Raw genomic sequence first — 22463 nt, forward strand, 5'->3', positions numbered from 1 at the left:
CCCATGAGGTAATGACTGTGCCCATGAGGTAATGACTGTGCCCATGAGGTAATATCTGTACCCATGAAGTGATGATGACTGTGCTCATGAAGTAATGATTGTGTCTGTGAATTAATGTCTACGCCGATGAGGTAATGACTGTGTTCATGACATAATGGCTGTACTCATGTGGTAATGTCTGTGCCCATGAGGTAAATGACTTTGCATATGAAGTAATGGCTGTGTCCATGGGGTAATGACTATATCCATGTGGTAATGTCTGCTCATGAGTCTTAGATGGGAAAAAAACACTGTGTTGATTGTTGAAGTACAGGACACTTGTTTTGTGGCATATTGCAACATTCTTTCCAAATTGAAAGGAAAGGGAGGCTCAAGAGTCTTAGAAGGTAAACAAAAGATCACATAATTAGAAGGAGTAGAAACTTGGAAGATTCTTGTGGACCTTAACAGAACAGTATAAAAAGGTGTAAACATTTGCTGGGTGGAGACTATGGCTAGCCAAACTGTGCAAAGAAAGATATTTAGATTGTGGACTTGCCTGCACGCTTCATAGAGAAATCCAGGGTGGCACTAGTTCAGGAATGTCAGGATGGGGACATCACCCGTGGTGGGGTGGGGTTTCTAGTTATGCAGCTGCTTTTGAGTCATGCCTGTCTCTTGTAAGTAAGCTTCATCCCACAGTCCTGTTCGTGACCCCAGGAAAACTCATTGGTTGGCCAAATCAGACATTGGTGCAGTGGTTACTTTTGGTCTGTCATGGGCTTCCATGATCTCAGAGAAACTCTAACACTCACCTCCTGTGTAGCACACTACACAGAGCTTATGGACATTTTGTTCCTGCTTGAAACTTTGTGGGAGGCTGAGGTTAGAGATTTATTTTATTTGTATCTGTGCATGTGTGCATGTGCAGTGCCTGGGGAGAGGCCAGAAGAGGGTGCCATATCGTCTGCAGCTGGAATTGCCGGTGTTTGTAAGCTGCCTCATGTGAGTGGGGTGCTGGGATTCAAACCTGGATCCTCTGCAAGAGCAGCAAGTGCTCCTAACTACTGAGCCATCTCTCCAGTCTCAAGACTGTTTAAAAAATGGCAAACTAGTTTATTTGATAAGAAATGTCAAGGTAGCAGGTTTTCCAGGCTGTTGGATGATATTGATGTCCCCTTTTTGATATGTTTACACTGAGAACTAGGAACAAAAATAGCAGGGCAGAAGAATACAGAAAAATTTGTAGTTTGGCCAAGGCTCTGAAGAGGTATCATGATGGTTGAAATCACTGACTGTTCTTGCAGAGGACCTCATTTGTTTTCTAGCATCCACATGGGTGGCTCACAACCACCGATAACTTCAGCTCCAGGATCCAACACCCTTTTCCTGGCTTCTCTGTATACTGCACTCACGTGCATGCGCACACAGGCACACACACACACACATACACACACACACCACACACAGGCACACACAGGCACACGTTCATACACACACACACACACACACACACACACACAGAGTCATGAATAATCTTGATTACCAACTTGACACTGTATGGAAGAGAGAATCTTACTGCCTCTACAGACTGGCCGATGGACATGTCTGGTGTCTGTGGGAGCATTCTCTTGATTGTTAACTGATGGAGGAGATCCCCAGCCACTGAGGGCTATATTGTCTCTAGACAGGAGTGCCTGAGCAGCATGAGAAAGGTAGATAAACACAAGCCAGTGAATAAGCCAGAGTGAGCCAGTGAACAGTTTTCCTTCACAGCTTCTTTCTCTAGGTTTCTACTTGAGTTCCTGTCTTGACTTTCCTCAGTGATGGACTGTGACCTGGAAGTAGAAGGCATATAAACCCTTTTCTCCCAAAGTTGCCTTTGATCAGGGTGGTTGTCTTAGGGTTTTACTGCTGTGAACAGACACCATGACCAAGGCAACTCTTATTAAGGACATTTAATTGGGGCTGGCTTACAGGTTCAGAGGTTCAGTCCATTATTATCAAGGCAGGAAGCATGGCAGCTTCCAGGTAGGCATTGTGCAGGAGGAGCTGAGAGTTCTACATCTTCATCTAAAGGAAGTCAGGAGCAGACTGTTTTCAGGCATCTAGGAGGAGGGTCTCAAAGCCCACTCCCAAATTGACATATTTTCTCCAACAAGGCCACACCCACTCCAACAAGGCCACACTTCCTAATAGTGCCATTCCCTGGGCCAAGCATATTCAAATCACCATAGTGGTTTTCTTTTCTTTTTCTTTTCTATTCTTTTCTCTTTTAAAATCACAGTTGCAGAATAAAACTAAAACAAGGGAGGAAGATGCAGGTAGATCTCTATGAGTTTGAAGCCAACCTGGTCTACAAATGTAGTCCAGGACAGCCAGGGCTACGCAGAGAAATCTTGTCTCAAGAAACCAAAAGAAGATCCCAGCACTTGGGAGGCAGAGGCAGGTGGATTTCTGAGTTCGAGGCCAGGCTGGTCTACAGAGTGAGTTCCAGGACAGCCAGGGCTACACAGAGAAACCCTGTCTCGAAAAAAAAAAAAAAAAAAAAAAAGAAAGAAAGAAACCAAAAGAAGGAAGAGAAGGAGGAGGAAGAAGAAGAGGAGAAGGAGGAGGAGGAAAAAGAAGAAGAAGGAGAAGGAGAAGGAGAAGGAGAAGAAGAAAGGAAGAAAGGAAGGAAGGAAGGAAGGAAGGAAGGAAGGAAGGAAGGAAGGAAGGAAACATAGAACAAGGGATCGGCATGAAATGGTGCTGCCCCAAAAGTCTGAGTCTTTATACATCAGTTAACAACAACCAAAACATTCCCCTCAGGCATACCCACAGTAATGAGTCTTAGAGTCAGTTCCATGAGAGAGCTCGCTGTCCTCTGGCGGTCCTGTAAGTGACTTCCACAAGGCAAAGCCTGCAATAAGTATCTATGACTCTGGGGATCCACAGTCCTAGGCTCAGGCCCCAGACATGCCACTTGCTATGTGAGAAACCAGGTACATCATGGGCAACTGTTTCCATATGGAAAACGGGATGGAGGAGAACGGGTTGATATGATATTCAGCAGGCTGGGGAAGTGCCTGGGGTCCCAGGAGCTCGCTGGTCACCAGTCTAGTCTAATTGCTGATTCAGCTAGTGAAGACTCCAGGAAGACCAAGTTGGAGCTGGTGAGATGGCTCATCTCACCAGTAAAGTAAAGGTGTGTTCCCTCAAGCCTGGTGATCTGAATTCAGTTCCTGGGACCCACATGGTGGAAGGAGAGAACCAATTCCTTCCTGCAAGTTGTCCTCTGACCTCCACAATGTAGACCATGGAACATCACCTGCCCCAAAATAAATAAAATGTAATAAAAATATATTTAGAAAACAAATTGAATGACCTCTGAGGATACCTGAAGTTGGACTCTGGCCACAAACTCACACACATGATCATGTGCACATGTGCACCCACACAAGCATGCACACACATGATCACGTGAACATGTGCACCCACACAAGCATGCACACACATGATCATGTGCACATGTGCACACACACAAGCATGCGTACACAGCAAAATAAGAGAATATGATGAAATGAAATAAAATACAGTGTTTAGGAGCTGAAGTGAGATTGTGTCTTCTGTCTCAGTACTGAGATGTGTGTGTGTGGGGGGGGGGGCAGGGGTTGTTGGGGGGCATGGGGACAGGCAGGACTCAGCACTGTGGGTGAAGGCCTGAATGGAATTCCTAGAACTCCCTGTAGCTTTCTACCTTATAGTTCTCTCTGCCAGCCTGGAAAGGCAAACACAAGGTCCTCTTTTACAGATCCAGAGCTCAGAGGAAGGGCTCCTGTACATCCAGAGCCTGGTGCGAACCTTCAGGGATGTGTGCTGCTGGTGGGTGGGGCCGTGGCACCCCGTCATCCGCATATTCCACCCTGCTTTCATCAAGCCTGTGATCTTGGCTCCAGGTAGACACCATGTTGGTCCCAGCTTGCACACCCCTGATCCTCAAGTGCACGCTACCACAGAAGGACTGTGGTAGAAATATCCCTGCTGTGCCTCATCTAGACTCATCTGACTCATCCATGGTCTTGTGGCTCCTGTTTGGAGTATGCCATGTGATGTTTTCTGGGTGGCCTCCATCTTTCTGGTGTGTGCTATTATCTGGCTGGGCCTGCTTCCCTCCTGGGCTCATATGCCAATGGTTTTCTGTGGTGCCATATAAACAACTGGGACATGCTGGGTTCTGACTGGCTCTTATCTGAGGTATTTTAGAAATAGTCTTTTTTTCCTGGCTAAGTCTAGACTCTGTTTGGAGTGTCTGAACTCTGGGACAAAGGACTTTCTAAGATATGACTGAGACCTTATTTGAGAAAAATCTGAGTAGTGTTAAAATCTATGTAGGTTACATCAGGGAAGTTAATTTTAATATTTTTACTTTTATTTAGCATGTATATGTGTGTGAACTATAGAGCAAGGTAGAGGCCAGAAGACAACATGCAAGAGTTAGTTCCACTGTGTAGGTCCCAGGAATCAAACTCAGGTTGCGAGGCTTGGTGGCAAGCACCTTTACCTACTGAGCCATCTTGCTGTCCCCCACATGAACATTTTCCCCTCTAAAACTATATTTTCCTAAACACTATGTTTTATCTTCACAGTGTAGCTCTGGCTAGCCTAAAGAGAACAGAAATCCACCTGCCTTTCTCTCCAGAATACTGGGATTAAAGGCATTCTCCATGCCTGGCCCAGAAATGAACTTTCAAATCACATCTGAGACCTGTCAGTTGGGTGTGCTGAGGTGTGTTTAGCCATCTGTGTCACAGTTAGGTCCAGTCATGTGTGTTTCAGTCATGTTAACCTATGCATGTCCGTGTCATATGACTGTGTCAGGAGATGTCAGCACATGCTGGGGTGGACAGGAACAGTGGGTCTCTGTAAAGGTCTTCAGAGTGGGATGCTGTGCAGAGCAAACAGGTTAGACCATGTAGTAGCCATGTGAAGGTATGCAGCAGTGTATGTCATGTTAGGCTGAGCCATCTCTATCTAGTGCTGTCTGACCCTTCTTGTCTTCCTCTGTTGCTGTCCCCAAACCTACCATGTGGACTTGGAGGGAGGGGAGTGTGCAGATACCAGGCTGAGGGCCCCATCTCTCCCATGCTCTCCCTCCTGCCATGGTTCCTGATGGTCTTTGTTCACATCAGCTTCAGTTGCCCCCAAGGACGCAGTCTTCTACCGTTTCCTGAAGCCATGGCTGGGTGAGTACCTATAGGTGAGGGACTGGGAATGCCCTTGGGGTGCTGGGAAGACACTGTCCTTGTACACTGCCATGCTGTTCCATCAGGGGATGGCCTCTTGCTGAGTACTGGTGACAAGTGGAGCCGCCACCGTCGCATGCTGACACCTGCCTTCCATTTCAACATCCTGAAGCCCTATGTGAAGATTTTTAATGACAGCACCAACATCATGCATGTGAGTCCCTGGGACCCAAGTCTCCAGTTGGAGTCCGGGGGTTGAAGGGGCTGTAACAGATCTGGTCTCCAGCCCATGCTCAGATGGAGACTATGATAAATACCGAGAGAAGCAACTTCAGGGAGGAAGGGTTTAGTTCCTCGGAGTTTAAGGTCACAGTACATCTGTTTGGGGAGTCATAGAGGCAGAAGTGGGAGACAGCTGCTCCTGCTGCCTCAGGAAGCAAAGAGGGACAGATGCTGGTGCTTGGCTCACTTTCTGTTCCTTCAACTCAGGATCCCAGCCCAGGGATGAGGCATCCTTTTAGGATGGATCATTGCAATTTGTTAACCCAACTAAGTTTAGTCCTGCTTTCATGTCTGTTGCTGTGATACAATTCCCTGACAAGAATGTGTCAGGAGCTGAGTGAGCAAACACATGGATCTGTGCCCACTCTACCTCGGGGATGGCGCTACTCACAGTAGGGTGGACTTTCCTGCATCAATTAACAGTTAAGACAAGTCCACATCTTCATACCCACAGGCCACCCTGATCTAGAAAACGCCTGGAGAGACTCTTTTCCCAGGTGATTCTAACTTGGGACAAGTTCATAGTCACAACTAGCCATCACTTTAACCAATGTAAGAATTTGTGTAGCCATTAAGATTTCTAAATTCAGATGATTTGAGAGTGAGTACTTAACTCCAAGCTGGTGGTTGTAGTTTCTGAAGTGTGTATGGGAGTTGCCTTTTGTATGTGTGCCTATTTTTCATTTTTAAGTGAAAATCAAGTGGAAGTCAATAAAATAGACAGTGATATCTACTTAAAAAACAAAAACAAAAAACCTAGCCATCACATTTAGATAACTCTTCACAGGCATGCCCAGAGGGTAACTTAGTACAGAGAATCCCTCACAAGTATACCTGGAAGCTTGTCTCCTAGGTAATTCCGTATCCTGTGAGGTTGGTAATCAACATTAATCACCACAGAACATTTGTGTGAGTCATTGCCAATTCTCTCCAACCCTCAGTTTCCACAACTGCAAAATGAGGTTAAAATCTCTCCTTTGTGCCTGCAATGATATCAAGGACTCAGGTCCCCAAACACAGTAGGCACTTAGAAAGAGTTAGTTTCCCACTTGGTCACTCTGAAAACTGAACAGTCATGGTGAAGCCTTATAGAAAATACAGGTGAAGCCGGGCAGTTGTGGTGCACGCCTTTAATCCCAGCACTTGGGAGGCAGAGGCAGGTGGATTTCTGAGTTCAAGGCCAGCCTGGTCTACAGAGTGAGTTTCAGGACAGCCAAGGCTATACAGAGAAACCCTGTCTCGAAAAACAAACAAACAAACAAACAAACAAACAAACAAAAAAAGAAAAAAAGAAAAGAAAGAAAGAAAGAAAATACAGATGAGGAGCAAATCATTCTAAACTCCTTGGTTGGAAGCAATAAAGGCTGAGGATGCTGACAGTGATGTAGGCCGGGGGTTGGTTTTCATGTTAATCATGGCATATGGCTGTCAGAGGGTCAGGAGGAATGCCCGTTGATTCTGGATCAGATCTTTCATATTGAGGACTTATTCAACTCCAGGCTGATTTAGACAGAGTAGCCTCAGGACCTGAGTTGGCTTCTTATCATATCAGGTGGCTTACAACCTCCTGTAACCTCAGCTCTAAGATATCTATCTGATGCCCTCTTCTGGCCCCCATAAGCACTGCATCCATGTGCACATACACAGACACAGATATTCACACATAAATAAAAAATTCTTTACAAGGTTTTGGAGTGGCTCCAGAAGGGATTCTTGGCATTTTGTCCCTACAGTTCTTTCCCTCCAGAAGGCATCTGGGGGTGTTCCCATGACACAGGGTTCCACTAGAATGAGAGAAGACAGAAGTCACTAAGGGCTTACATCTTTTCCTTCTCTTTTCATGTATGAGTGGAATATGTGCATGTGTGTATATATGTTCACAAGTATGTGAGGGGAGGCCCAAGTTTGATGTTGGGAATCTTCCATCTCTCTCTCTCATCTCTCTCAGCCTTACTCACTGAGGCAGGGTTTCTCAATCAAACCCTGAGTTCACTGATGCAGTTAGTCTCCCTAGCCACCTTGCGTTGGGGATCCTGTCTCTTCATCTTGCATGCTGGGATTAAAGGCATGAGTGATCATGCCAGGCTGGGATCTTCTGTGATAGGAAACTCAAGGAAGCCTGGGATTTTTCCAAGGAAGTAACTGCTGTTCTCTGAGTCGTCCTCTGCGAACACATCTGAGAAGTGACCTAAGGAAGGAACAATAGGATAGTAAAGTATTGGAATTCCTAGAAAGGATTCTCATGACCAGGAGCAACCACCTCTGACAAGTGTGTGTGTGTGTGTGTGTGTGTGTGTGTGTGCGTGTGCACACATGTGGAGACCAGGGGTTAACTTTGGACCTCCTTCCTCAGTCACCATCCACTGTGCTTTTTTGACACTGGGTCTCTCATTGCCTGAAGCTTGTCAATTAAGCTAGGCTAACTAGCTGTTGAGCCCTAGGGACCCTCCTCCTGTCCCCACCTCTCTAGGGCTAGGATTATAAATCCTTGTCATCACACTACTTATAAACGAACAAACAACAGACCAACCCCCAAGGGTTCTAGGAATTGAACTCAGATCCTCATGATTGGATGGTCAATACTTTCCTGACTGAGCTGTCTCACCAGTAACTAGAGATATTTTTGAAATAAATTTGTAACAGGGATGATAACACTGACTGAACATCTTGTGTGTTAAGCATGGTCTCATATGCTGATTCTGTAATAGCCACAGTCTGCTTGCTATCACATGCTTGTGAAGTAGAGGGTGTTTCTGCCCAACAAGAGTGAATCTAAAGGTTTGACATATCAGGGAGCATGTTCAAATCCACCCAGCTAAAGAAGCAATCTAAGGATGGTGGAACACTGGTTCTTTGTTGGTTTGGCACACATCAAATCAGAGGCTGTTTCAGGGCTTCTTTCTGGTGACTGGGGTTGGGAAGAGGCTCCGAGTACCAAGACCAAGACTTGTTCCTGTCCCCTTCTTTGGCCAGGCCAAGTGGCAGCGCCTGACCTCCAAGGGCAGTGCCCGTTTGGACATGTTTGAACATATCAGCCTGATGACCCTGGACAGTCTGCAGAAGTGTGTTTTCAGCTTTGACAGCAATTGCCAGGAGTAAGTACCTGTCCTAGCCTGGGAACCTGGCCCATAGACACAGGAGGAGGACAGAGAAAGGAGAAGAGTTTTCCTGGAGGAGGAGGCTCAGAACTAGCATTAAAGGACCCTGGAGGGAAGTGATGCAGTTGTTCATATGACAGCATGGAGATGCTATCTGCATTAAACAGTGAAGTACTATGCCTTGCAGATGAGGGTATGGAGGAGACAGGGGATGGTGGCTCAATATTAAGGACCCTGGAAAGCTAGGCCAAGGGATATGAACTTCATTACGAGATTTAAAGAAAAACACTGAAGGTATGTTTGTTTGGGTTTATAATAGTCAGATTTCTCTTACCGTAACAACATATCTGAGACAGTCAACATCAAGAGAAGAAAGGTTTGTTGGAGCCCAGGGTCTCATAGGGTTCAGTCAATCATCTGTCTCCTGTGATGAGGCAGCACCTCAAAGTTGAAGCATGGAAAAGAAGGGGCTTGAAAGTAGAGATATGGGGGAGGAGCTCATTAGTTCCCACCTGGGACTATAGTACCTGGGACTCTGTAGGCATGCTGTGTGACATTATTCCTGGGGATATGTAAAGAAAACCCAGGTAAGGAATCTGTGATAGACCAAAGAAAGTATGGACACTGCCGAGGCCCAACTCAGCAAACTAATCAGTTTTATTGGGTTTCACCCATTTCTAAGGAGCAGAAATGACAGCTGTATCACAAAAACCCACCCCAGCATGGGTGACAGCTCACAAAGCTGAAACTCCAGAACTGTAGCTCTACAGGTCAGAGCATCTCCTCTCCCCAGCAGTCCTTACAACTTATACAACTCTGGGGAAGGAGGGACTTTGTAATTCTGTTGAGTTTCAGGGATTTCCTGAGACTTGAGAGTTGTTTACTTCCTGAGTCTTAATGAATCTTGCTCCGGGATAGACCACTTCAGTTCAGAGGAAATTGCTCTATGACAAGGCAGTTAATAGTTGCTGGAGACAGAAACATTTTCTTCAGTGGTGTAGCCACTGGTAAGGTGTCTATATTTCCTGTAAATAAACCCTCATTAAACTCATTGAGTCTCCAGTAATAATAATTAGTAGTCATAGACATGGAAATGGAAAGAAGAGGAGTTGGGAAGAACTCAATTAGCCGGAGTGTGAGGGGGAAAAGAGAGCGTATGGGGTGGAGACGGTTAAAATAGATAATACACAGCAGTGAGTGAACGGGTGGTGATGAAACCCGTCATTGTGTACAACAGATGCCAAGAAAAAGATTTTTAAAAAGAGAGATAAGAAACAGCCAGAATCCCAATGTCCTCTTCAATGACCTAACTTCCTCCCACAAGGCTCTCAAGGCTGACTACCACACACAGAACAGAGCTCTGGGAACAGGAGATGGGCAGGGTCTGAGCTGAGCTTTGTTCTAAAGGCACAAATGAGTTCCCACTGAATGTGAGGACACTGAGAACAGAACTGAGCCCCAGGACTGTTGGAAGATAATTGGGCAATATGGGCACAGAGTTTGAGGAAGGAGGTGGGACTGTCTGGATGCTGTGTGGAGCAGGAAGGGGAGGAACCTTGTGTCCACACTGTATCCTGAGCTGTGGAGGAGGCAGCTCACAGAAATGCAATGAGCAACTGGAGACCAGAGAGCACTTCCCTGTGGCTGATGAGCTGGCTTTTCCCCAGGGAGATTCAACCAAATGCCTCTTCCCCAAAGGTGGGCACTCAGGACAGACAAAAGTGTGAGCCCAGCAAAGTTCACCTCTGTGAGACCAATGAGGGAAAATGATCATGGCCTGGAAACAGGTTCAGGTTTCCCCAAACTCCATGTTTCAGCATAAAACAATTTGATGAAGTTCTTATAGTAACAGAACAAAGAAAGTAATAAATTGTGGGTGATGGAGAGACTACTCAGTGGTTAAGAGCATTTGCTGGTCTTCTGCAGGACCCAGGTTCAGTTCCCAGCACCCGTATGGTAGCTCACAACGTATGTTCAAGTATCACTTCTGCTCTGCTCACACCCTCCAGGAAACCTAGTGAATACATCGCTGCCATCTTAGAGCTTAGTGCCTTAGTGGCCAGAAGGCACCAGAAGCTGCTTATGCATGTGGACCTGTTTTATCACCTCACCCGTGATGGGATGCGCTTCCGGAAGGCCTGCCGCCTAGTGCATGACTTCGCTGATGCTGTCATCTGGGAGCGTCGCCGCACCCTCCCTGATCAGGGTGGTGATGATGTCCTCAAGGCCAAGGCCAAGGCCAAGACTTTGGACTTCATTGACGTGCTCCTGCTGAGCAAGGTGGGCTCCTAAAGGGGGGCAGACTGGGCTTGGGGGACCCTGGGGCTGGGATGACAATGGGACATGACAAAACCAAGCACGCTCTGCCCTTACTATGTCCTAAGCCCTGTGTAGGCTCCACTCTTGGAGCGTGGCCCCAAGTCCTTCATCACCTGGCAAGCTAAGGTGTCTGGAACTCTGTGTTGGTATCTATATCGATTTAGCCAACTCAGACTAGGGAAGGACTCTAAGACAGGGAGGCTGTTCTTTTTTTTTCTTTTATTTATTATTATTATTTTTGATATTTTATTTATTTACATTTCAGATGCCATCTCCTTTTCCCATTCCCCCCTCCCATTAATCCCCTATCCCACCTCTCCTCCTCCTTTTTTTTGCCTTTATACTGTTTAAATTACATGCAAGTATTAAGGTCAGTTCTAGGTTGAGGAACTAGCAATATGATAGATGCAAATAGTCCAGGAACAAGGAAGACAATAAACCCAGATAATCAAAGAACATACAGGACAATAAACAGAGTCCTGTGATCACTCCTGTGATCACTACTTCTAAGGGCTTATCAGGATGATCAAAATATCTGAGCCTACTTCACTGTCCTAGCTCAAAGTCATTTTCATGCCTGAAGCCTACTTCTTTGTTCTAGCCTAAGATTTAGATTCCTGCCTGAAATTTCTTCTTTGTTCTAGCCTAGGATTTAGATTTCTGCCTGAAATTACTTCTTTGTTCCAGCCCAATGTCAGATTCCTGCCTGCAGTCCATTTCCTTGTCCTTGGTCTATGTCAGATTCCTTCCAAGCAGCCCATTTCCTTGTCCTTGGCCAATGACAGATTCCTGCTAGGCAGCCCCAAAAGCTCTCCACATCTCCCCCTTTTTATTGCATAAACCAGACTGAACCTGTCTTAGGTCATTCTGACAAGAAAGCCTTCCTCATCCATCATGAAATATGCATTATCATAAGCAATGCACTTATGTCTTAGGTTAGTAAGGCTCTGTGCAGAATCTTACCCGTCCTTGGCTTACCAGCCTGTTAAATTAATAACTCTGTCTGGGGGTCCATTTTCAGTTTCAAGTAATGTACTTTGGCTGCTAGCCTGTTGATATAGTTAGAGACAAGCTTTAACACGATGGTCAGGAATAAAAGTATTCCCAGGACAAGAAGGGCTAGCATGATCAAGCTATATATGCCATTCCTGAAGTTTGAACAAAATGGAAATACTGACCTCAGGCCATGGATAATTTTATCAGCAGTATCTGCAGCATCAAAGCTTAACAGAGCAGCGTTCTTTAAATTCATAATCTCACTATGCAAAGTTAACACACCCAGAGAGGTGTTAGGATTATGCCAAATAGCCTATGGGTGTCTTTAAACTTTTTAAAAAAATTATAATGACAAACATTGTAAATGTTAGAAGTAACACTACTCCAATGATATTTGTCCTGACACTTGGGATGGCTCCTAACTCTTGAATCCTGAACCTCCTTCGCATAATTTGAATAGGTTATAGAGCATCAATTCGTTGTTCTAGATACCTATATAAATCCCTTTGCCTACTCAATACATTAGTAATATTTTTTTGCTAGATGGTTAACAAAAATAATTGTCTTAACTGCTTGTGTCAATGCTATTACAGAAGCAGTGGTGCTAGCAATTAATGTAATTAAAGCTGTTATACCAGCAATAATCAAGCCTGCTACCCTTTTGCTTCTGCTTAAAGCCTAACTCACTTCTTCCAGCACTTTAAAGCTTTTTTTTTCAGAGAATCAGGGTTTTCTAATACTCAGAGCAGTACGACAAAAGCTGACTGATAGACCCCTATAAGAGACACACCAGGTTTCAACACACTAACACAATTGGAAATTATATAGTCAATGCAACTTACAATAAATACTGTAGAAGAGAAAAAACCAATTTTAGCTTGACAATTAAAAGAGCTTTAAAACATGCACTAACCCTTGTTTGAAATCCAGATTGTGTCCCAACTTTATCTCTTGCTATCCTAACATCATAATGAACTACAGCTAACTTCCAAATATGTCTCTGGAAATGTCCAGATCCAGCCTTCCAAATGTAGACTGTTATTTCCAATATTGGATTGATTTCTAAACCAGTACATGATTGAGTCCTAAAAGCTGGTCATCTTTAAGAAAAATACAAGAGACATTATAATTTCTCTTTTTGATTCTCTATTCCATAAGGTCTAAAAACTTGAGGTAAGTCAGCTTGTCCAATCTGGGATATAGGCAAGCAAAGATGGGTGAGGAACATATGTCTAATACAGCTCCTCAGTCACCCTTGTCAGGGCACTCAGCAAGCTCACAGGTCGGCATCATTCTTTGTCTCAGCAACAGCATGTCTCACCAAACTTTTAAAAGTTCCATGGGCCACTTCCAGAATACCTTGTTCTTGAAGATTATACAGAATCCCCATAATAAATTGTTGACAAAAAGTCTCAACTGCTCGATTACAATTGCTAGATCCATTATCTGTTTTTTTATTGGATATTTTATTTATTTATTTTTCAATGTTACCCCCTCTCGCATTTCCCCCGATATCCCTTATCCCACCGCCCCTCCTCCTACTTCTATGAGGGTATGCCCCCACCCATGTACCCATTCCCACCTCCCTGCTCTCAAATTCCCCAACACTAGGGCATCCAACCTTTCAGGGACCAAGGCGCTCCTCTTCCACTGAAGCCTGACAAGGCCATTGCCATTCTCAACTACCCATAGAGGTGGAGCCATGAGTCCCTCTCTTTGTGTTCCCAGGCTGGAGGTTTAGACCCTGGGAGCTCTGGTTGAATATTTTGATACTCCTTTTAAGAAGGACCAAAGCACCCACTCTTTGGTCTTCCTTCTTCATTTTGAGCTTCATGTTGTCTATGCGTTGTATCTTAGGTATTGTGAGCTTTTGGGCTAATATCCACTTATCAGTGAGTGCATACCATGTGTGTTCTTTTGTGATTGGGTTACCTCCCTCAGGATGATATTTTCCAGTTTCATCCATTTGCCTAAGAATTTCTTTTTTTTTTTTTTTTTTTTTGGTTTTTCGAGACAGGGTTTCTCTGTATAGCCCGGGCTGTCCTGGAACTCACTCTGTAGACCAGGCTGGCCTCGAACTCAGAAATCCGCCTGCCTCTGCCTCCCGAGTGCTGGGATTAAAGGCGTGCGCCACCACCGCCCGGCCTAAGAATTTCTTGAACTCATTGTTTTTAATAGCTGGGTAGTACTCCATTGTGTAAATGTACCACATTTTCTGTATCTGTTCCTCTGTTGAAGGACATCTGGGTTCTTTCCAGTTTCTGGCTATTATAAATAAGGCTGCTACGAAAATAGTGGAGCATGTGTCCCTGTTGTATGTTGGAGCATCTTTTGGGTATACGCCCAGGAGTGGTATAGTTAGGTCCTAAGGTAATACTATGTTTAATTTTCTGAGGAACTGTCAGACTAATTTCCATAGTGGTTGTACCAGTTTACATTCTCACCAACAATGGAGGAGTGTTCTTCTTTCTCCATATCCTCACCAGCATCTGCTGTCACCTGAGTTTTTGATCTGCTATTCTGACTGCTGTGAGGTGGAATCTCAGGATTGTTTTGATTTGCATTTCCCAGATGACTAAGGATGTTGAACACTTCTTTAGGTGCTTCTCAGCCACTCTAGTTTCCTCAGTTGAGATTTCTTTGTTTAGCTCTGTACCCCATTTTTTAATCAAGTTATTTGATTGTCTGGAGTCTAATTTCTTCAGTTCTTTGTATACCTGGGATATTAGCCCTCTATCAGATGTAGGATTGGTAAAGATCTTTTCCCAATCTGTTGGTTGCCACTTTGTCCTATTGACAGTGTCCTTTGCTTTACAGAAGCTTTGCAGTTTTATGAGGTCCCATTTGTCAATTCTTGATCTTACAGCATAAGCCATTGGTGTTCTGTTCAGGAACTTTTCCCCTGTGCCCATGTGTTTAAAGCTTTTCCTCACTTTCTCTTCTATTAGTTTCAGTGTATCTGGTTTTATGTGGAGGTCCTTTATCCACTTGGACTTGAGCTTTGTACAAGGAGATAAGTATGGATCAATTTGCATTCTTCTACATGTGGCCTCCAGTTGAACCAGCACCATTTGTTGAAAATGCTGTCCTTTTTCCACTAGACAATTTTAACTCCTTTGTCAAAGATCAAGTGACCATATGTATTGGGGTTCATTTCTAGGTCTTCAATTCTATTTCATTGATCTTTCTGCCTGTCTCTGTACCAATACCATGCAGTTTTTATCACTATTGCTCTGTAGTACATCTTGAAGTCAGGGATGATAATTCCCCCATAAGTTCTTTTATGGTTGAAAATAGTTTTTCCTATCCTGGGTTTTTTTGTTATTCCAAATGAATTTGAGAATTGCTCTTTCTATCTCTGTGAAGAAATGAGTGGGAATTTTGATGGGGATTTCATTAAATCTGTAGATTGCTCTCTGGAAGATAGCCATTTTTTACTATATTAATCCTTCCAATCCATGAGCATGGGAGATCTTTCCATCTTCTGAGATCTGCTTTGATTTTTTTTTCTTCAGGGGCTTGAAGTTCTTGTCATACAGGTCTTTTACTTACTTGGTTAGATTTACACCAAGGTATTTTATATTATTTGTGACTATTGTAGAGGGTGTCACTTCCCTAATTTCTTTCTTAGCCTGTTTATCTTTTGAATAGAGGAAGGCTACTGATTTGTTAGAGTAAATTTTATATCCAGTCACTTTGCTAAAGTTATTTATCAGGTTTAGGAGTTTTCTGGTGGAAGTTTTGGGGTCACTTAAGTAAACTATCATATCATCTGCAAATAGTGAAATTTTGACTTCTTCCTTTCTAATTTGTATCCCTTTGACCTCGTTTTGTTGTCTAATTGCTCTGGCTAGGACTTCCAGTATTATATTGAATAGGTAGGGAAAGAGTGGGCAGCCTTGTCTAGTCCCTGATTTTAATGGGATTGCTTCAAGTTTCAATCCATTTAGTTTGATGTTGGCTACTGATTTGCTGTAAATTGCTTTTACTATGTTTAGGTAGGGGCCTTGGATTCCTGATCTTTCCAAGACTTTTATCACGAAGGAGTGTTGAATATTGTCAAATGCTTTCTCAGCATCTAGTGAGATAATCATGTGGATTTTTCTTTGAGTTTGTTTATATAGTGGATTATATTGATGGATTTCTGTATATTGAACCATCCCTGCATTCCTGGGATAAAGCCTACTTGATCATGATGGATAATTGTTTTGATGTGTTCTTGGATTTGGTTTGTGAGAATTTTATTGAGTATTTTTGCATCGATATTCATAAGGGAGATTGGTCTGAAGTTCTCTTTCTTTGTTGGCTCTTTGTGTGGTTTAGGTATGAGCGTAATTGTGGCTTCATAGAATGAATTATGTAGTGTTCCTTCTGTTTCTATTTTGTGAAACAGTTTATAGAGAATTGGTATTAGGTCTTCTTTGAAGGTCTGATAGAATTCTGCACTAAAACTGTCTGGTCCTGGACTTTTTTTGGTGGGGAGACTTTTAATGACTGCTTCTATTTCTTTAGGGGTTATGGGACTGTTTAGATGGTTTATCTGGGCCTGATTTAGCTTTGGTAAATGGTATTTATCTAGAAAATTGTCCATTTCATACAGATTTTTCAATTTTGTTGAGTATAGGCTTTTGTAGTAGGATCTGATGATTGTTCTAATTGTCTCAGTTTCTGTTGTTATGCCCCCCTTTTCAGTTCTGATTTTATTAATTTGGATACTGTCTCTCTGCCTATGATTAGTCTGGCTAAAGGTTTATTTATCTTGTTGATTTTCTCAAAGAACCAGCTCCTGGTTTTGTTGATACTTTGTATAGTTCTTTTTGTTTCTACTTGGTTGTTTTCAGCCCTGAGTTTGATTATTTCCTGCCTTCTACTCCTCTTCTGTGTGTTTGCTTCTTTTTGCTCTAGAGTTTTCAGGTGCGTTGTCAAGCTGCTAGTGTTTGCTGTCTCCAGCTTCTTTTTGTAAGCACTTAGAGCTATGAGTTTTCCTCTTAGCACTGCTTTCATTGTGTCCCGTAAGCCTGGGTATGTTGTGCCTTCATTTTCATTAAATTCTAAAAAGTCTTTTAATTTCCTTCTTTATTTCTTCTCTGACCATGTTATCATTGAGTAGAGTGTTGTTCAGTTTCCACGTGTATGTGGGCTTTCCATTGTTTTTGTTGTTAGTGAAGACCAGCCTTAGTCCATGGTGATCTGATAGGATGCAGGGGATTATTTCAATTTTTTTATATCTGTTGAGGCCTGTCTTGTGCCCAATTATATGGTCTATTTTGGAGAAGGTACCATGAGGTACTGAGAAAAAGGTATATTCTTTTGCTTTAGGGTGAAATGTTCTATAGATATCTGTTAAGTACATTTGGTTCATAACTTCTGTTAGTTTCACTGTATCTCTGTTTAGTTTCTGTTTCCATGATCTATCCATTGCTGAGAGTGGGGTGTTGAAGTCTCACACTATTATTGTGTGAGGTGTAATGTGTGCTTTGAGCTTTAGTAAGGTTTCTTTTATGAAAGTGGGTGCTCTTGCATTTGGTGCATAGATACTCAGAATTGAGAGTTCATGATGGTTGACTTTTCCTTTGATGAGCATGAAATGTTTTCCTTATCCTTTTTGATAGCTTTAAGTTGAAAGTCGTTTTTATTTGATATTAAAATGGCTACTCCAGCTCATTTCTTAGGACCATTGCTTGAAAATTTGTTTTCCAGCCTTTTACTCTAAGGTACTGTTTGTCTTTGTCACTGAGGTGCGTTTACTATATGCAGCAAAATTCTGGGTTCTGTTTACATATCCAGTCCATTAGTCTATGTCTTTTTATTGGAGAATTGAGTCCATTGATGTTAAGAGATATTAAGGAAAGGAGATTGTTGCTTCCTGTTATTTTTGTTACTAGCACTGGCATTGTTTGTGTGGCTATATTATTTGGATTTGTTGGAAGAAGATTACTTTCTTCCTCTTTCTGGGGTATAATTTCCCTTCTTGTATTGGAGTTTTCCCTCTACTATTTTTGTAGGACTGGATTTGTGAAAAGATATTGTGTAAATTTGGTTTTGTCATGGAATATCTTGGTTTCTCCATCTATGGTAATTGACAGTCTTACTGGGTATAGTAGCCTGGGCTGGCATTTGTGTTCTCTTAGGGTCTGTATGATGTCAGTCCAGGCTCTTCTGGCTTTTATAGTCTCTGGTGAGAAGTCTCGTGTAATTCTGATAGGTCTGCCTTTATATGTTACTTGGTCTTTTTCCCTTACTGCTTTTAGTATACTTTCTTTGTTTTGTGCATTTGGTGTTCTGATTATTATGTGACGAGAGGTATTTCTTTTCTGGTCTAGTCCATTTGGCATTCTGTAGGCTTCTTGTATGTTTATGGGCATCTCGCTCTTTAGGTTAGGGAAGCTTTCTTGTATAATTTTGTTATATTAAGATATTTATTATTATCATTAAAGAAGTAACTGAATTCCAAAAAAAAAAGATATTTATTGGCCCTTTAAGTTGGGAATCTTTTTTTTCCCCATTTTACAGAAAAAGGGAAAGCCCCAAATGCCACTTTCCACAGAGAACCAACCCATAGTTCAGTTTTATTCAGAGTAATGGGGGAGGGGAAAGAAACTTCTGCTCATAGAAGAAACTCAGCCACAGGTCTGATCTGGACTGGAACTACACATGCAGTGAGGACAAGGCTGTGTTTGTCTACTGATCTCTAATATTAACAATTACAAACAGAGCAGTGCAACTAGCATTTGGAACAACCCTTCTGGTGCTACAGTGACAGGCACAGCAGCTCACTTCTCTTCACACCACTGGTTCTCTTTGTATACCTGGGCCTCCTCCTCTTCAGTAAAGTCATTTTTGATATTGAAGGTTTTACAGATCTCCTCAGGAGTTTTCCCCTTAATCATATTGGCCACAGTCTTGCATGTGACATCAAGCAAACCTTTGGTGTTTGCAGTCAGAATAAGTTCAAAAAGTGTTCCTTGGTCAACTTTCAGGAATTCTTGGTCCCAAACAGGAGTATCATCTGTCCGATTTTCTTTGTTCTCATCATCCTCAGGAGGAGGAGGGGCACCCTTGTGGTGGGTGCACCACTGAATGACCTTTTTTAGAGTTGCTGCGTTAACATTTGGTAAAGGAACAGGAACATCATCTCCCTCATCATCCATTCCCAAATCTTCCAGCATGGTCTTGATGGTCACAGATTGTTTGGCAATTTCTACATCAACTTCAAATATCTCTCTATCAGAACTCTGCAACTTTATCGTCGGCATGGTGCTTGGTCTCAAGACCACAGGCCCAGGGCTGACTGACAGTGTTCACAACCACACAGAAGAATCGAGAACAAGGCCTCTACCTTAAGTTGGGAATTTTCACTCTCTTCCATACCTACTATCCTTAGGTTTGGTCTTCTCATTGTGTCCTGGATTTTCTGGATGTTTTGGGTTAGGAACTTTTTGCACTTTGCGTTTTCTTTGACAGTTGTGTCAATATTTTTTATGGTATCTTCTGCACCTGAGATTCTCTCTTCTATCTCTTGTATTCTGTTGGCAATGCTTGCATCTATGAATCCTGATTTCTTTCCTAGGTTTTCTATCTCCAGGATAGTCTCCCTTTGTGATTTCTTTATTGTTTCTACTTCCATTTTTAGATCCTGGATGGTTGTGTTCAATTCCTTCACCTGTTTGGTTGTGTTTTCTTGTAATTCTTTAAGGGATTTTTGTGTTTCCTCTTTAAGGGCTTCTACCTGTTTACCTGTGTTCTCCTCAATTTCTTTGAGAGTGTTATTTATGTCCTTCTTAAAGTCTTCTATCATCATCATCATCATTAGAAGTGATTTTAAATCTGAATCTTGCTTCCTTGGTGATATGGGGAATTCAGGATTTTCTATTGTGGGAGAACTAGGTTCTAATGATGCCAAGTACCCTGGGTTGCTGATGCTTATGTTCTTGTGCTTGCCTTTCACCATCTGGATCTCCTTAGTACTACCTGCGATGTCTCTGACTGGAGCCTGTCTTTCCTATTGTCTTGGTTGTGTCAGAACTGTTTGAGGTGGGTGTTACTACTGGAGTTAGAGCTGGGGCCTAAGATCTGCTCAATGCTTAGGCACAGACCTGACGGAACCAGTGCTACCAGCCAGGAGTGAATTCCTGGGTCCCAATGGGTCCCAGTTTCTCCCTGTTTGGGGTGGGTGTTGTTGTCTCCTTACCTAAGATGCTGCTGGGGTTAGAGCTCCTGGGAGCCCCACCTCCTCTGGGTTTTGTGGGATAGGATGCAGAGCTGAAGTCCAAGATCTGCTCAGTGCTCAGGCACAGATCGGAAGGAAGGGATACTGTTCTTATCATTCCAACTATAAGTCTAAACCTTTGCACATACCCTGTACAGAGAGCAGGAAGGAGACCCTGAATACCAACCATGCCAACTCTTCCCATCCCCATTTGTCAGGCCCAGACCCTAACAATCACCCCAGGTCCCTGGACTCACCTGGGCCTGGCTGAGAAGGGAATAAAGTCTTCGGTGACCTGCCTTTGGTGTTTTTAGGTTAAAAAGCGGAAAGGGTCATACATCTGCAGGAGGGACTCAGTCATGGTGGGTAAGTGGCATTTCCCATCAGCCAGGGACAGAGTCTTGCACATACCAGGGGACAGTGAGAGCTGATTCCTCACTCCTCTGGGGCTGAGAATAGGACTCAGATGATATAGTGCTCACTTAGCATGCACAAGGCCTTGGCTTCCATCTCAGCACTTTATAAACAGGGCCTAGTGTCCCTGCTTGTCATCTCAGTATTCATGTGTTGGTGGCAGGGGATCAGAAGTTCATGGCCATCCTTGGCTACAGAATGAGTCTGATATCAATGGATATCAAACAGAATGAGTCTGGGTTACATGAGACCCTTTCTAAAAAAAAGTGTTGAGGGAAAGAAAAGAGGTAGATTTTGGGCGGTGGGCAGCCGTGGAAGGTATTTGAGGACAGAGGCTCGGAGGACAGCATGCATCCATGGCTTTAGCAATGATAAAACAGGAACTTCCATGGATGAAGCTCTGAAGAACCTTGGGTTTTAGAAGTTAGTATCATTGTGCAGTGTGTACCTCTTCCTCTGACACTGTGGCAGTAGCCTCAGTGCCCTGGGTCATAATAGCTCTGTCTGCAGTAGCAGCAGTCAGGATGACAGCAAATCTCCCATTCCAAGGTTCCCTTATTGGGCAATACAATACTTTCAGCTGTGTATGTAGTACTTTTAAAAGTGTGCATGTATTCACATGTATGTGTAGGAGGGTCTGTGCTCATGTACACATGTTCACACAGAGAACAGAGGTTGGCCCTGCCCATGTGTGCATGTTCATACAAAGAACAGAGGTTGGCTCTGCCCATGTGTGCAGATTCACACAGAGAACAGAGGTCGGTCCTGGGTGTCTTTCTTCATTGTTTTCCATCTTGCTTTTAAAAAATGGTTTTAGACTTAGGTTATGAATGTTTTGTCTGTATGCATGTAAGTCAGAAGATGGCTTCAGATCTCCTTTTACTGGAGTTTGAGCCAGTAACTGGGTGCTGGGAATTGAACCCTGGTCTTCTGCAAGAATAGCAAGTGAACCACTGCAGGATTTTTCCTGCCCCTCTGCCTTGCCTTCTGATTACATTTTATTTGACGATGGATTGGTTGTGAGAGTGTGCACGTGCACTTACAGGTCAGAGAACACTTGAAGGCGTTGGCTTTCTCCTTCCACTGTGTGAGCTCTGGTATCTCACTGAGGTCTTTTGGCTTGGTGGTCCCCGCTGAGCTCTCACCAGCTTTTCTGAGGCACAGTCTGTCACTGAAACAGGAGCTCACAGACCATCCACACGGGCTAGCTAATGAGCTCCAGGAATCCACTTCTGTCCATCTGTTCAGTGCCAGGCTCACAGGCAGTGGCTACCATGTCTGGCTTTTATGTGGGTGCTGGGTATCTGAACTCAGGTCCTCTGGCTTGAGTGGCAAGCGCATTACCGACTGAACCATTTTCCTGGCCCTGGCTAACGGCAACTATTTCAAGCAGCAAGGCTCAGGTGCTAAGAGGCTGGGGGCTTATGTACAATAGTTGTGACATCTGTATCTTCTTCCCTGTAAAGAGGGAGGGAGTGGGGGATGGCTGCAGGATTAAGGAAGAAGGAAGGGAGAGAGGAAACTACACTATGAAGTAAGGTTAGGTGTCCTTAGTGCCACTCACTGGCATGCAAGCCAAAGGGCTCCCAGGAGAGAAGACTCTTGCTTTCAATTTTATTAGCACTAAAAAATCACATCAGTTAATTACTGACTGATTAACTAATTGTGGTGTCTATTTGTGTGGGTGCCTGTGCCATAGTGCACATAGCAGGGTCAGAGGACATCTTGAGGGAAAAGACTTTCTCCTTCTATATAGATCCCAGAGGTTAAACTCAAGTTCTTGCCTTGACCTCAGGATGAAGATGGAAAGGCTCTGTCTGATGAGGACATCCGAGCGGAGGCTAACACCTTCATGTTTGGAGGTAAGTGAGTGTTCCTGTGAACTGTTACAGAGAGGGCTGAGGTCTAGGCATCCTGGCCAAAGGTTGTGGACACTGGATC

The 22463-nt window shown here is 43.6% G+C and overlaps 1 protein-coding gene and 1 pseudogene across 1 annotated transcript in view; one reads left to right on the plus strand and one right to left on the minus strand.

The window, feature by feature from the left end:
• The window catches only part of LOC114639061 (leukotriene-B(4) omega-hydroxylase 2), a 32078-nt gene that overhangs the window by 3236 nt on the left and 6379 nt on the right, over positions 1 to 22463 (plus strand). Inside the window, exons 2-7 of the mRNA XM_028787733.1 lie at positions 3773 to 3917; positions 5151 to 5204; positions 5291 to 5418; positions 8460 to 8581; positions 10594 to 10864; positions 22318 to 22384. Coding sequence (XP_028643566.1) covers positions 3773 to 3917; positions 5151 to 5204; positions 5291 to 5418; positions 8460 to 8581; positions 10594 to 10864; positions 22318 to 22384 — 787 coding nt within the window. The remainder of the gene's footprint in view (positions 1 to 3772; positions 3918 to 5150; positions 5205 to 5290; positions 5419 to 8459; positions 8582 to 10593; positions 10865 to 22317; positions 22385 to 22463) is intronic.
• Positions 18673 to 19155, minus strand: LOC114639062 (annotated as a pseudogene).

This window comes from Grammomys surdaster, unplaced genomic scaffold (assembly GCF_004785775.1).
Source record: "Grammomys surdaster isolate TR1022 unplaced genomic scaffold, NIH_TR_1.0 125672, whole genome shotgun sequence".
NCBI lineage: Eukaryota > Metazoa > Chordata > Mammalia > Rodentia > Muridae > Grammomys > Grammomys surdaster.